This window comes from Euprymna scolopes, chromosome 39, assembly GCF_053919585.1.
Source record: "Euprymna scolopes isolate OS-2025 chromosome 39, ASM5391958v1, whole genome shotgun sequence".
Classification (NCBI taxonomy): Eukaryota; Metazoa; Mollusca; class Cephalopoda; order Sepiida; family Sepiolidae; genus Euprymna; species Euprymna scolopes.
In genome coordinates this window covers 58309907-58324261 of record NC_136520.1, presented here as the reverse complement: position 1 = coordinate 58324261, position 14355 = coordinate 58309907, and the positions used below count along the sequence as shown (strand labels likewise).

Below are 14355 nucleotides of genomic sequence, written 5' to 3'. Positions count from 1 at the left end.
GGGTGATCAAGGTTGGATTTTTTAACCACCAGTTTACCACCTGACGAAGGATAGAAGACTAGTTGGCCGAAATGTTGTGAAACAACTAAAAGATGAGGATGATAGTCTGCAATAAATAAATTAATCATTTTTTAAAATAAAAACATTTTTTTTGTAAGAAAAGTTATTTTTTAAGAAAAGTTTTTAAAAACATCCCTTGTTTGTAAGGAATTTATTTTTGTAAGAAAAGATATTTTTTTATAATTTTTTAATAATTTTTTATAATTATTTATAATTTATAATTTTTTTATAATTTATTTTTGTAAGAAAAGGTATTTTTTAACAAAAGTTTTTAAAAACATCCCTTGTTTGTAAGGAATTTATTTTTTGGTGGTATGGGTGTTTTTTTTTTTTTTTTTTTTTTTTTTCAGTTAAGGTTTGGAGGTAGATTATTTCCTAAGGAATATTTTTGGTCAACTGAAAAGCAACTGTTGACATCAAAGAGATATCATATCCACATGATTTGTAGTAGCTATAAAATTAAGACTGGTTTAACATTAGGTGTTGGAACTCTTCTGATTCTAATTTGCTGTGGGCTTTCAAACAGTCTGATATGACCGTGGTCCGAGTGTGATGTACTTTTTTATTATGGGAAGGATTAGAGTTTCCATGTTACAGTTTGGGGCTGTTACTAGGAAATCCTTCTTGGTGGGGTCATATCCTCCAAAGACCCAGAGCGGTTCAAGGATCCTCCCAACATTGTTTTACCCTGTTGAATAAGGATTGCTCTGTAAAATATTATCTCAGCTTAGTAAATGCATGGTGACATATATGATGGTTTTTTTTTGGGTTTTTTTTTGTACCAATAAAACTAATATTTTCCAATTTATTAACTGCCATCTGCTTAAAATTTTCATTGGTTAAACACACGCATTTGTAATATCATATACTCAATTGATTTTTCATTGGTCAATAATTTTTGCCATATTCTAGCAAACAACATAACCTAACTGGATATGCTGGGGCAACATTTGTGGCAAAATGTGTTAGAAACTGCAGAAGTAGTCTATTTTTAAAGAATTATTTGAATAAATATTGAAATTATTTTTTAAATAAATATTGAAATAATTGTTTAAATATTGAAACAATTTTTAAATAAATATTGAAATGATTATTTAAATATTGAGATCATTATTTGAATTAATATTGAGATGATTATTTGAATTAATATTGAAATGATTATTTGAATAAATATTGGAATGATTATTTGAATAAATATTGAAATGTTTAATTTACCACTTTTATGCATTGTGCCACAAGTCTTATTCTTAAATTAAAAATAAGTTGTCCTTGCTGATTTTTGTGATTGATTTATGAACATCATGACTCTTGAATATTTTTCTTTGAAATTTAAAAGTACATTTTTTTTTTCTAGTGGGAAGAATGGATAAAGGAAAAACGTCAAAAAGCTACTGAAAATTCCTACCGTGATGCTAGCAATGCTCCGGCTTTATTATTGAAGCATGAAGCCTTTGAAAGAGAAGTAAAGGCCAATGCCGATAGACTGAATTCTCTGAAAGAGGTAATTTTTTTTTTTTTTTTTTTTTTTTTTTTAAAGAAAATACAGAATGCACTCTCCGACCCCCTAAAAAAAAAAATTAAAATAAAAGAACTTCGGACAATTTAGATTTGTACCAACACTGACAGGTCTATCCAGAATTGTCTGTCCCAAATAACTCCTTCCTTTATTTTCCTTCTGTCCCAGTTTTTTTCTTTGCCAAACCCATTCCTCTCTGAGGACATACATACAAGCAGGACTCAAGTCAACATAAGGGAAATAACTCTGTAAAAACATCAGAATTACTCCCCCTTTAGATAACATTAAAAGATAGTTGGACACCTTGATAACATTGAATAATTTGAATGCTAATTTTACTCACAAATATTTATTAAAAATTTTTTTTAATTTTTAATATACATCCAGGGCAATTGTGATCAAGAAAATATAAATTTTGTGGGTTTTTGGTTAGTAGTTTTGGACTTTTAGCTAGACATAGAAACATACAGGCAGACAACTGCTCTTTATGTAATAGATTAGTTACTCAGTTGCATTATAAGAAAAGGAAGGGGAGAAATCTACAAAGAAGAGAATACAGTGGCTCAGCACCTGACGAATTTCGCCTTGAATTGCTGTGTTATATATGCATTTTACTTTATCACCTGGAAGTCCATTCCAATGTCCAGGAATTTTGATTGAGAAAGCAGTCTTTCTCTGGTTCCATTAAAATCAATGATGAAACATCCAAAGTAAATTATATAAGCTGTATCAGATGTGCTATGTTTTATGGCAGTGAGTGTTGGGCCCGCACCCTGTCATTTCTCTCAAATCCAAATTCAGCGCAATGGCAGATCCATGATTAGATAAATTCTCAATGAGAAATCTGACCAAAACCCAACAGGTTGGAGGATTTGCTGAAAGTACTCCATTTGCTCCAAATAGTTTATCCTAAGGATGAATCAGTTATGCAGTTTGTTTTTATTCTTTCACTAGCATGGGTGCCTGGCGTTGCCCGGGTGTTTGGAGGTGTGTGTTGAGCAAAAAAAAAAAAAAAGTGGTAGCATGCTCGAACTCATATCACAAAGGAGGAAAAGAACAGGAAAAAAATGTGACGTCTTTGCTGTTACGACCACTGCCAAACTGGAAGTGACTCATGTTTAAATTAAGACTAGACAATCGAAAAGAGGGGATGTTTTTTGAAAATATCAGTGAAAAAAGCAACCTCTACCTGTAGAAAAATGCCCAGTTGAGGATGAAGAAATTAATGTTTTTAGCCAATTTTTCGGTATTTGTCATCTGAAGGGTCGAGCTTCAAAACGATACTGATCTTGTAAAAATCCATTGCCTCTATCGAAAGTTTTAGGCAAACCTGCAAACATACATACATACATACATTTATATATTGGTAGCTCAAATTTTCGACCCAAACCGATTAAAAAGCTTGCCCTATCTTTGAATACCCTTTATGTAAAATTGCAAATGTTTAGACCAGAAATTGTCTGAGTAATTTGGTAGAGACCGCAGAGGTAAAATTTAAAAAAAAAAACTTTGACCCCTATTATGACCCTTAACATTTATCGTTTTGGGCTCAAATCAAGTTATTAAGTAAGATCTATGTCCAAGGAACATATATCTAAAATTTCAGTTTAGACTCAAAATTGGCGGAGGAGTTTAGTAGAGTTCTCAAAGGTCAAATTGTTAAACTTTGGCCCCTTAACAGCCAAATTTCTGGCCAAAAAAACGGATTACAAAGATTTTCCCAAATCTCCATACCATGTATATCAAATTTCGAGTCTGTAGACTGAAAATTGACAGAGTTATTGTGTAGGGAAATGTACACAGACAGACACTTTCACTTTTATAGATATATAGATAGATTGGTTATTTTGGTGCTTGCTCAGAATTCCAGTGAAAAATCTATCTAATGCACATGGTGGAAGGGGGGGGGGCTTTTTTTTTCTCCCCCCATAGAACTCCCCACTTATCAAGTCCCAGACGCCACTCGAGGATAAGAGTTAAAGAGTGTACAGTAGTCAATGGGGCAATATCATAGTAATCGTTAGAAGTGTAAATTTGGTAAATTGGATTTCTTAAGGGGAACGGCTCATCAAGAACTTGTTTACGTTGGACTTGAAGATGACCATATTGTAGTCAGCTGGAAAGAAGACAAACGGAAAACAGTTCCACAGGTGTGCAGTTCTAAGGAAGGGGCTTTGTTCATGGAATATACATTTAGGTTTAGGCACAGATAAAGAATGGGGGAAATTATTGATAGTAGTTTTAGCTAGACAAGTGTTTTTTGTGAAAGTTTGCAAGAAGGGGGACCATAGATTGCAGCTCAGATGAACACTTGCCATGAAAATAATGATAAAGCAGAGACAGACTTGCAACGTTTCTTCTGTTAGAAAAAGATTGCAGAGAAGAGAAAAGGGCATCCTCTACTATTAAGTCTATTTTGAGCACACAAAAAAATCATGTAAATTGATAGTTTTATTTTTAAATGTATATGATAATATACAGGGTAGCCATTTTTTTTAATCTTACATTTTAGAATAAAGAAATACGCGCGCGCACACACAAATGCACTTCCATTCTGTCGTGCAAAAATTCACAAGTAAGACATTACTTTTTCTTACTTTCGTTTTAAGTGTTGAGGGGAAAGGAAAAAAAAAAGCAAATAGCAAGTCAGACAACCACCTCAGACTTACCTCACTACCTGAAATGAATTCAGAAATAAAATTCTGCACTTTATAATGAAATTGATTTTTTTTTTTTTTTTTTTTTTTTTTTTATGTCATCAGAAATTATCATGCTAGAAAATTACACACACCCGAGAGTATTCTATACCTCTGCAAAGCCTCCATTTGCCCATGCAAGGAGCATTGTTGCTACATCTGGGCATGTGTATCTATCACTAGTCTTTCACCCTAAAAGGTCCAACCTCTTTCCCATCACTGGAATGTTGCATCCTTGTGCCCGTTTTACAAAAACTTCAATGGAATCTGCTCCGATAAAATCATAGCACTTGTACCCTCGATGCACATACTTTTGACTAACCTGAAAAGCAGCAAAATTTCACCCTATCACTGTTGAGATCCTTAGATGCCAGGAAGCCTTCTACTCTTAGCATTTCTTACCTCGGATTGCCAGATTTGGAATACCGTTTCTGTTTCCTTCTTCCCTAACTGTACTAAAATGAAAAAGTTTAAATGTAATGTAAACAGACATCTCTCTGCTCAACTCCATGCAGTCCCGTTAGGCATTATCCATATAGTAGCCTCTTGTGTTAAACTGGCAGTATGCCTTGTTTGAGCCAAACTTTCATAAGAAACACTCGTCTAGCTGAAAACACTATCAATAATTTCCCATATCCGTGCCTAAACCTAAACATAGATTTCATGAACAAAGCTTCTTTTTTTTTTTTAGAACTGCACACCTGTGGAACTCTCTTCTGTTTGCCTGCTTTCCAGCTGACTACAATATATGGTCGTCTTCAAGTCCAAAGTAAACAAGTTCTTGATGAGCTGTTCCCCTTAAGTAATCTAATTTACCAAATTTACACTTCTAGCAATTACAACATTGTCCCATTGAACACTGTACACTTATCAACCCTTATCCTCGAGTGGCCTCTGGACTTTGATAAGTGGTAACTCCTGTGAAAAAGAAAAAAAATCACTTATGGAAGTGGGTAATACAATTCATGAGATGTTATGTTGGGTAAAAAAAATTAGGAGAATCTTCGTCTTTTTGCCAGCCAGCCAACAATGATATATATTGGTCCTGGAAGTTTCTTTTAAACTATTAAAAAAAAAAAAATAATAAATTGTCCTTCGTTGGAACATTTTGTCAGTAAGTCAATTAATCTCTTATATCGTTGAAGTTTTACTTACATGAGCAAATTATAGTACCAATTTTCTTAAAGGGATCATGAGTTGTTTACTATGAAACACTGTTTCAGGAATTTAAAAACAAAACAGTATATTAAATCATGGCTCTCCAGCAGTGTTGATCAAACACCACCTCCCTTAAAAACACAAACAAAATTATTTCTAATACAGGATCTAATTTTTTCCTCCACACACACACACACACACACGCACACATATATAAGCAACCCAATCTCTTCGTGCAATGGGAGGAAGGAAGATGATAGTTATGGCTCCCCTCTGCTTGGATAGCCGATCATATTCAAACTCTTTCTCATATTTCTAAGTACTAAGACTTGTATTTAAGTTGAGTTTTTAGGGCATATGCTATTGCTGAGCTTTTCTGTTCTGTGTTGGGAGGGGGGCGCTGCAGGTTAATGAGTCACAATCAGTAAGAAGGCTATCCTGCAGACCAAAAAAATTTGCAGTTAACTGCCCTAAAAAGCAAGAACTTCCTGGTGTGGGAGATCATTTTATGTTAAATTCCATGTGCACAAGACAGGTTGAGAAATGGGGATGGGGGTAGTACAGGTTACGGAATTTATTTGGATTTCAAATTTTTCCTTATTTTTTGCCATGGTCTACTCCCATCCCCGGTGAATTAAATGTTTTGACATTTTGTTTCTTTTCATAGGAAGGAAAAAGGCTAATCGCCGAGGGCCACCCAGATGCGGATAAAGTGAAGAAGATCTTGGATGGCATGAATGAAGATTGGGGTACTCTTTTGGTCAATTCTGAAGGCAAGACAGATAAGCTGAAACAAGCTGTGAAACAAAAGAACATTGATAAGACCATTGAAGAATCCATGGTAAATAATGATTTTTTTTTTTTTTATTGTAGTGTTGCTTAATTTTTTGGTAATAGAGAACCTTCTTGATATTAAGTTTGCATCTTTATTTTTTCAACTTTGCCTCTCACGGTTGTTTGTTTTGGAAGGAAAATATCCATTCCCAAACTCAATGCTGGCCGTGGTCGTTGGCCAGAGACTCGAATGCTGGCCATGGTCGTTGGCCAGAGGCTTGAATGCTGGCCGTGGTCATTGGCCAGAGGCTCGAATACCAACTATGGTAATTGCCAGAGGCTCGAATGCCAACTATGGTAATTGCCAGAGGCTCGAATGCCAACTATGGTAATTGCCAGAGGCTCGAATGCCAACAATGGTGATTGCCAGAGGCTCGAATGCCAACTATGGTGATTGCCAGAGGCTCGAATGCCAACTATGGTGATTGCCAGAGGCTCGAATGCCAACTATGGTGATTGCCAGAGGCTCGAATGCCAACTATGGTGATTGCCAGAGGCTCGAATGCCAACTATGGTAATTGCCAGAGGCTCGAATGCCAACTATGGTAATTGCCGGAGGCTCGAATGCCAACTATGGTAATTGCCAGAGGCTTGAATGCCAGCCAGGGCTGGTAGCCAAAGAGTTGAAATTCAAATATATTTCAGCTTCTATTAATATCACCACGACTTAGCCATGAGATTTTTGTAAATAACTTGAGCATTTTTGTATCATAAGTTCTTGAAATTTCATTTAATTCTGCTGGCATCAGATGTATTTAAGAATTGTTTTGTTTTTTTTAACAGACTCAAATCAATGAAATTGAGTTAAAATGCAGCAACGACGATGTTGGCACAGACCTTCGACACTGCAAAGATCTCATCAAAAAACACCAGGTAAGTATCAGACATTTTTTTTTTTTCAATTTTCTTTCATTATCTTTGTTTTAATCAATATTCCAACAGTAATTACTATATTATTTGTATCACCTATACTAAGGATTGAACCTTCAACCTCCTGAAGGATGTCACTCAGAACTGATTAGCACTTATATCTGTTAAATCACTGAGCCTTGCAAACAATTCTACTTTGAATTTTAGGAGCCTGAAACCTTTTCTTGTTTTAAGTGTGTAGTCTTATTATATATTGCAATATATTTTACAATTATAAATTACATAAGACTTTTATCTGATAATGGCTGATGGAATGAGAGAAAGCTACATCCATGGATTGAATAAAGGTTTTGTTTGAAATTCTGTACAGATTCATGAGCTTGACAAGACATGAAAGAAGTCTACATTGACAGAAACATTAGAATAACATCCAAGTTATAGATCTTAGAGTTATAGGGATTGATCAGAGTTGGCTACAAACCAGATGTTGACACATTCATTTTTTTTTTTTTTTTTTTTTTTTTTTTTTTTTACAGTGATCACCACTTATCAAGGCCCGAAAGCCACTCAGGGATAAGGGTTATTGCAAATACATTACGTTAGTGTGGAGATTTGATGAAGTGTTTACTTAAGGGGGCGGTTTATTAGGAATTTGTTAACATTGGACTTGAACACATCCAAGTTGTAGTCCGGTGGGAAGCAGGCAGACGGAACAGAGTTCCACAGGTGTGCAGTTCTAAAAAAGCTTTGTTCATGGAATCCACGTTTTGATCTAGGCACAGATAAAGAGTGGGGGAAATTTTTCACAGTGGATTCGGCTAGACGGGTGTTTTTCATGGTCAGAGACTGAATAAAAAAAGTCTTGTATGCATTGGCTCAACGCAAGGCTTCCGTTTGAAAAAGAAAAAGAGAATGAATAATAAAATATGATTGTGAACTAATGGGAAACTTTGGCACCTAAAAAGAAAAGTGAATTTTTTATTGCCGCTGGGAGCCTCGGCAGAAGTATAAAAACTCCAAATTTTACGAACAAGGAGGATTTCAGCAGTAAGATTTGAAGGGAACTTCGTCTCGCTACACAAGTGCGTTTAATAGATGTGAAGAAGAAAAAAAAGACACTAGTGGAATGAAGCCAACTCTGCTCCCAGGTTGCAGGCCGAGCACCTTCATTCACACCTAAACCGATAAGTACAAAACAAACGAACATTCTCTTTCTGTTGATTTCTCTCCACGTTGACCTTTTCCTCATACATTCACAAACTTTCTCCTCCACCACTAAAACGAACACTTTCCACTTACAGTCCATTAATAAATAAAGCTGTTTTTTTTTCACTTTTAAAATTTAATGTCTGTCTTATTTATTTTATGGAGTCAGATAATTACATGTTAAAATACAAACCTGATAAACCATGGGCCAAAGTCATCCAAATAATAGAAATTATCAATCCACATCTAAAGTTCTGAAATATATATATATATATATATATACAAATTAAATATTTCATCAAATAAACCCTAAAAGATGTATTATTATTCATTAGACTACTGTCTCATCTTGAGTGTGATTTTCACAATGTTTTGGTCGATATAACCTCCGACCTTCTTCAGGTGTATCTTGTTGAACTCTGGAATGTTTCTTTCAAACTTGCTAATTTCAAACGGAACCCTTTATTTACTTCACAGGAGTAGCGTGCTCTTGTTCTGTCAGCCATGACTGGATAGAGGTCCTAAGTAATTTGCAAATGTATTTTTCGGTCGCTCACACGGAGGATTGAACCTTTAACCTTCAGGAGAATATCACTTTTACAACTGATTTTTCCCAGTACTCTAACCACTGCGCCACGGGTGCTTGGAAAATCTCTAAAAGATGTTCTTCACATTCGTTTACTATTATTTCTAGAATCCGTGCTATTTTAACTACCAAGTAATTTGTTCCAATATAAATACTAGTGTAGGGATGGAATTGGAATCGGAAAAATAATCTTTTGGGGTATTGGAATCTGGAAAATTTGTGCTTATTTATCTTTTTATTAGACTTTGTTTGAAACCAAATCTTCCACTGCTAGTGTTAATCATAAAATCATAAATATTTATTGATTTAAAACTCAGTAAAATTAAATCTATAGACCCCCCACCACCACCACCACCACCACAACACATACACACAATTGTGTTTTTACGTTTAAGAAAATATCTGCACATTTAACATGTGTTTTTATGATAATCTGGGAAAAATAACTTCATAGTTAAATATTGAAACACTTATAAAGAATCTAAATCTGTAATTTAGTACGAAATCAGTAATCTTTCTCAACCCCCCCCCCCATCTAGCTGAAACCACTGTCAATAATTTTCCTCACTCTTTATCTGTGCCTAAATGTAGATTTTATGAACAAAACTTCTTTCACAGAACTGCACGCCTGTGGAACTCTCTTCCGTTAGTCTGTTTTCCAGCTGACTACAATTTGGTTGTCTTCAAGTCCAATGTAAACAAATTCTTGATGAACCGTCTCATTAAATAATCCAAATTACCAAATTTCTGCTACTAACGATTATTAAGAAATTACCCCATTGACTACTGTACACTCAATAACCCTTATCCTCGAGTGGCCTCCAGGTCTTGATAAGTGGTGATCCCTTTGTAAAAAAAAAAATGTATCGGAATTATGGAAAAATATTGGAATAATCTCATCACTAATAAATACTAAGTCAATTATATATATATATATATATATATATATATATATATATATATATATAGTCTTTAAAGTTTTTAATATATATATATATTTTATATACACACTAGATCAAATATATAAGCACCACAAATAATCCTTGAAGTGATAGTGTCTAGGTATTTCCCCCTCCCCTTCTTGCACTTGATATCTGGAAAAAAAATGTTTTTACTCCTTTGTGAGGCAAACACTTGATTTCTATATGAAATATCAGTATTTCAGTGAAGTACCCTTCTACCTCTCAAACCTTAATTTTCCTTGCCGCAAGTAATCCCTAAACTGTCATAGTTCATCTTTAATCTAGTATTTTCTTTGTCTTGCTGGATGCCAGGACCAGAATTCATCTGGTCTGGTGGTATATCTATATAAGTGCTGTTAGCAGAAGTAGCATCATTATAAGGTGCACCATTCTTTGTATCATCATTATCTTTAGTCAAGATGGAGTTCACATGCTCACACTAGATGTCCTGATCCCGTATGACTGCTTCCAGGTCCTGCCTCTCAACATTTTCATCCCCTGCAATGACACCTGGGTATGTGAGCATTCTACTTCTGAAGTGGGTTCCACAGAAGTAGGCAAGGAATATCTTTTTTTACTGCTCTAAAACAATGACCTGCAAATTGAAGACGCATCTTACTCTGATAATAGATAATGCATATAGAAGTTCACCATAGATTTGTTATTTGGTCAGATGGCTCTTGCATGATAGATTTTAGGATTACATGAGAAGGCAGGTACATGCACCATTCGGGTATGTCTCTAACTTTTTGGAGAAGAGGATGGGCTATATTATAGATTTAAAAATTTTCAATTTGATATTTTTGTTTTGATGGGATGTTCATAGTTTGTTCAAATTATTAGAAGCAGACTATCATTTCCTTTCTGATCTAGAAATCTTTGAATAAGAATGCAGTGTATAGCCATGCCGAGGGATAACTTCATTTACTGCTCTAAAACAATGGCCTGAAAATGCCCAGTCTCTAAAACAATATTTAATATATTTAAATTTTTTTCTATTTTCCAGGTCTTGGAGAATGAGTTCAATATGGTTGGAAAAAATCTTGAGCTAGTGACAGAAGAAAGCAAGAGCATCACAAGCGCTGATTGTTATGGAAAAGATGGAAATCTCCTTTCGCTGAGGGAATTCAAAGAAAGGTGAATAAAGTTTCAGGGTATTTTTATGAAGGCTGATAGCAGTGCAAAAAGATCAGAACAATAAAAGAAAGTATTTGTTTGTAAAATCTATTTAATTTTGAAGAGATTTTTCACATAAAAAGTCAATAAATATTGGACGTTTTGCTAAATATTAATGAAAATATCTGGGATGGTATAATGTCTTTCATAATTTTGAGAGAGAAGTTTCCCTTCTTATGAAAATAAGAAGCCAAAGTGGGACTGCCAAGTAGAGCGAAGAATTTAAGATGGCTGTCCTTCTTAATTGGTGAAATGATACATCTCTATTAAATTTCCATCAAGAATCCAAAATACAAGGAAGGGGAGGGGTGTATTTTTATTATTTGCTGTCATATTTTTTGCTAATTGTAAACATTTAATTTATACTAACTGTAAATCCAAATAAATTGAATTTTTTTTCTTAATCTAATTTATTACTTTGTATTTGTGAATGTAGTACTATCATGTGTTACATGTCCCTAAGTTTAACAAAGTTTTCTGCATTAATTTTTATTGGTTCTCGTCCAGTATTCTCCCTATATTGATATATAAAAATCTGTAGGATGTACATACAAATTTATATCATACTGAAATGAAAATATATTCCAAAAATTATGTAAATTGACCAAGTTGTTATATTTTTAAATAAGAAAATCAAATTTTATGAGTAACAGAAAAGCAGTTTTCTTGTCCGCCATTTTGAAAACAATACAATTTTTTTAAAAAAGTAAAGTTTTTTTTTTGTTTAATTACATTTTTATCCCAAACAAGGCACATTGCCACTTTGGTGTACTATCAGGGACATAAGCTACTGTAATACTGTGTAGGGAGTTGGGTAGCAAGATGTTGGTTCACATTACACTTGAACTTCTGCATGTCAGTACAGTTGGGGAAGCAGGGACCTGGAAGTACATTCCAAAGTTTAGTGGTTCTGGGGAAGAAATTACTGGAGTAGAAAGCTCTCTTACATCTAGGGATCTCTACTGTGTAGGGGTGGGATTTAGCTGCTTGTCAAGTTTGTCGAGGGTATTTACATCATGGGGGCACAAGTGCTTGCAGTTCGTCAGAGCATTCTCCATTAAAATACTTGTAGAACAGACAGAGGGATGCAACATTTCATCAGTGGGTCAGAGGCTGCAGCTTAGATGACAGTTCAGGACCTATCAAGTTGGAGACTCTCTTTTGAACCTTGTCTAGGAGCGAGAGACTAGTAGCAGATGCACCAGCTCAAATATGACAACAATACGTCATACATGGGCAAATGGTGGCCTTATACAGGATACTTTTGGGCGTTAGTAGCTTTCTAGCATGGTAGAGAGAGCCTACCTTCTTCGCAGTGGTCCTGGCAATGCTTTCAATGTAAATGTTCCAAATCCTGTTTCCTGTGAATGATAGGCTGAGGAGTTTAAAAGAAGTACTTTCAGATGAAGAGTCATAAGTAAAGGGAGATAACTCAATAATTCATTGTCAAATTTATTTTTTCATCCCTACAGATTCCCATTAATCAACTAAAATGGTTTTATTTCTAAAAATAAAACTACTTGATCAATTTATATGCTTTGTTTTTATTTTTTAATATATTTTCGTTTCGTCACTGGTACATACAGCATACAACTTTTTCTTTTTTAATATAGAGGGAATTCTTGACAAGAGTTTGAAATGGATTCAATAAATAGTACTTTTTTGACAAAGTTTAGGCAATTGAGATATTTCACATTCTTGTTTTTCATCTACAGATTCAGTAAACTGTATCCTCATATGGCTGCTCGTAAAGAGACTCTTCAGCAGGCATTGGCCTGGCATCAGTTCAATTTTGATGCTGACAGCGAGTTGCAATGGATTAAAGAACGTCTGCATGGAGTCATTTCAACTAATTATGGAAAGAATCTGTTGGAAGCCCAAAATCTTCATACAAAACACCAGGTTTGATTTTAATTTTTTTTTTTTTTTTTTTTTTTTTTTTATCATTTGGTATAACATTTCCGTAAGGAAAAAGAAAGACTTCATAAAAGAAAAACTGTACTTTATTAAGTTAATCACTAACTCTAGATTCATGAGCGGAGTACTCCAACTCAGCTATCTATTTTTTTTTAAATTTTTTTTTTTTATTCATCATTTGGTTTAACATTGTTTTTTATGTGTAAAGTGTCGGCAAGACAACGTATATTTGAAAGCACACTTGTTACCGTGAATGTCTTGTTTAAGTAGACCGCTAATGCCTCTTATGCAAGCAGGCGAGTCTACTTCTATGGGGGTGTGATGCCATTCCGGTCTTGTAACTGGGCGTCTTGGGTTCGATTCCACCTCTACAATATATATAATAAAAAAAAGATCTTCATTAAAAAAGATTTTCTTCATTAACTTAATCATGAACTCTAGTTTCATGAGGTAAATACTTCAACCTAGATTTTTTAAATGAAAATCGCTTCAGAAAAGGCATGAAGCCACTTAATGTAAGGAGCTAAAATAAAAATACTACTTCAAGGTCAACACTTAACCAATGATAAGTGTTAGATGGATATATTCTGACTCAGAAAACGGCAATTCTTTCCCCTTTGTCATTTGAGTTAATGAGTGCATTGCTTATACTAATTTCATATTCAGTTTCAGGGAGACAGTTTTGCAAAGTTTATGTTTACATCAACATGTCGGATTTTTTTGTTTTTGGTAATATGGAGCTGTAAGTTGAAAAGGACAACTTACAGAACTCCTTTTCACTAACACTGTAATTCACACCAAAAGATCTCAACTTCGATGATTTCTCTCGACTGACAAGCATTCATCTGTTGGTCCTCCTTAAAGGAGCTATTTCTCTCAGATGCAAATTAATGCCACATGAAAAATAAAAATCTAGCTTTAAACACACGGTCTTAACTTTCTGTGATTCTTGCACCTGATATGACAAACAGATGTGCTGCCGCTTTTGTGGCTAGTTTCTTCTGGATTTTGGCTATATGGAACTTAGGCTCCTAATATCTTTTAATAAAAAATAACAAAATTAGTCTTTTTCAATGGTTGTCTACAAGAATTTTTGTGATGGTAACAATCAGAGCCAACTATTTTGGGAATATTATGTATTGGATACTTTTTTCTTTTATGATTTTTTAAATTCTGTTATTTTGATTTCAATAATTTCATTTTTGTACATTCATAAGCATATATTATATAAATTAAAAAAAAACTTATTTTTATAATTTCATAAATATATTTCTTATAAAATTTCAAATAAAATAAAAACTTTTAGTTATTAAAATTGCAAATAAAGAATAATTGTGTTATTTTTATCTGTATAATTTTGTTAAATTTTATTGT

At 34.0% G+C, this 14355-nt stretch overlaps 1 protein-coding gene across 3 annotated transcripts in view; it reads left to right on the top strand.

Annotated features, from left to right (window-relative positions):
* LOC145263789 (spectrin beta chain-like) overlaps positions 1 to 14355 on the top strand; it is a 532547-nt gene that overhangs the window by 344064 nt on the left and 174128 nt on the right. For all 3 annotated transcript variants that reach the window (XM_080120846.1, XM_080120847.1, XM_080120845.1), the window contains exons 36-40: positions 1415 to 1561; positions 6098 to 6271; positions 7048 to 7137; positions 10895 to 11025; positions 12780 to 12966. In XM_080120846.1, coding sequence (XP_079976972.1) covers positions 1415 to 1561; positions 6098 to 6271; positions 7048 to 7137; positions 10895 to 11025; positions 12780 to 12966 — 729 coding nt within the window. The remainder of the gene's footprint in view (positions 1 to 1414; positions 1562 to 6097; positions 6272 to 7047; positions 7138 to 10894; positions 11026 to 12779; positions 12967 to 14355) is intronic.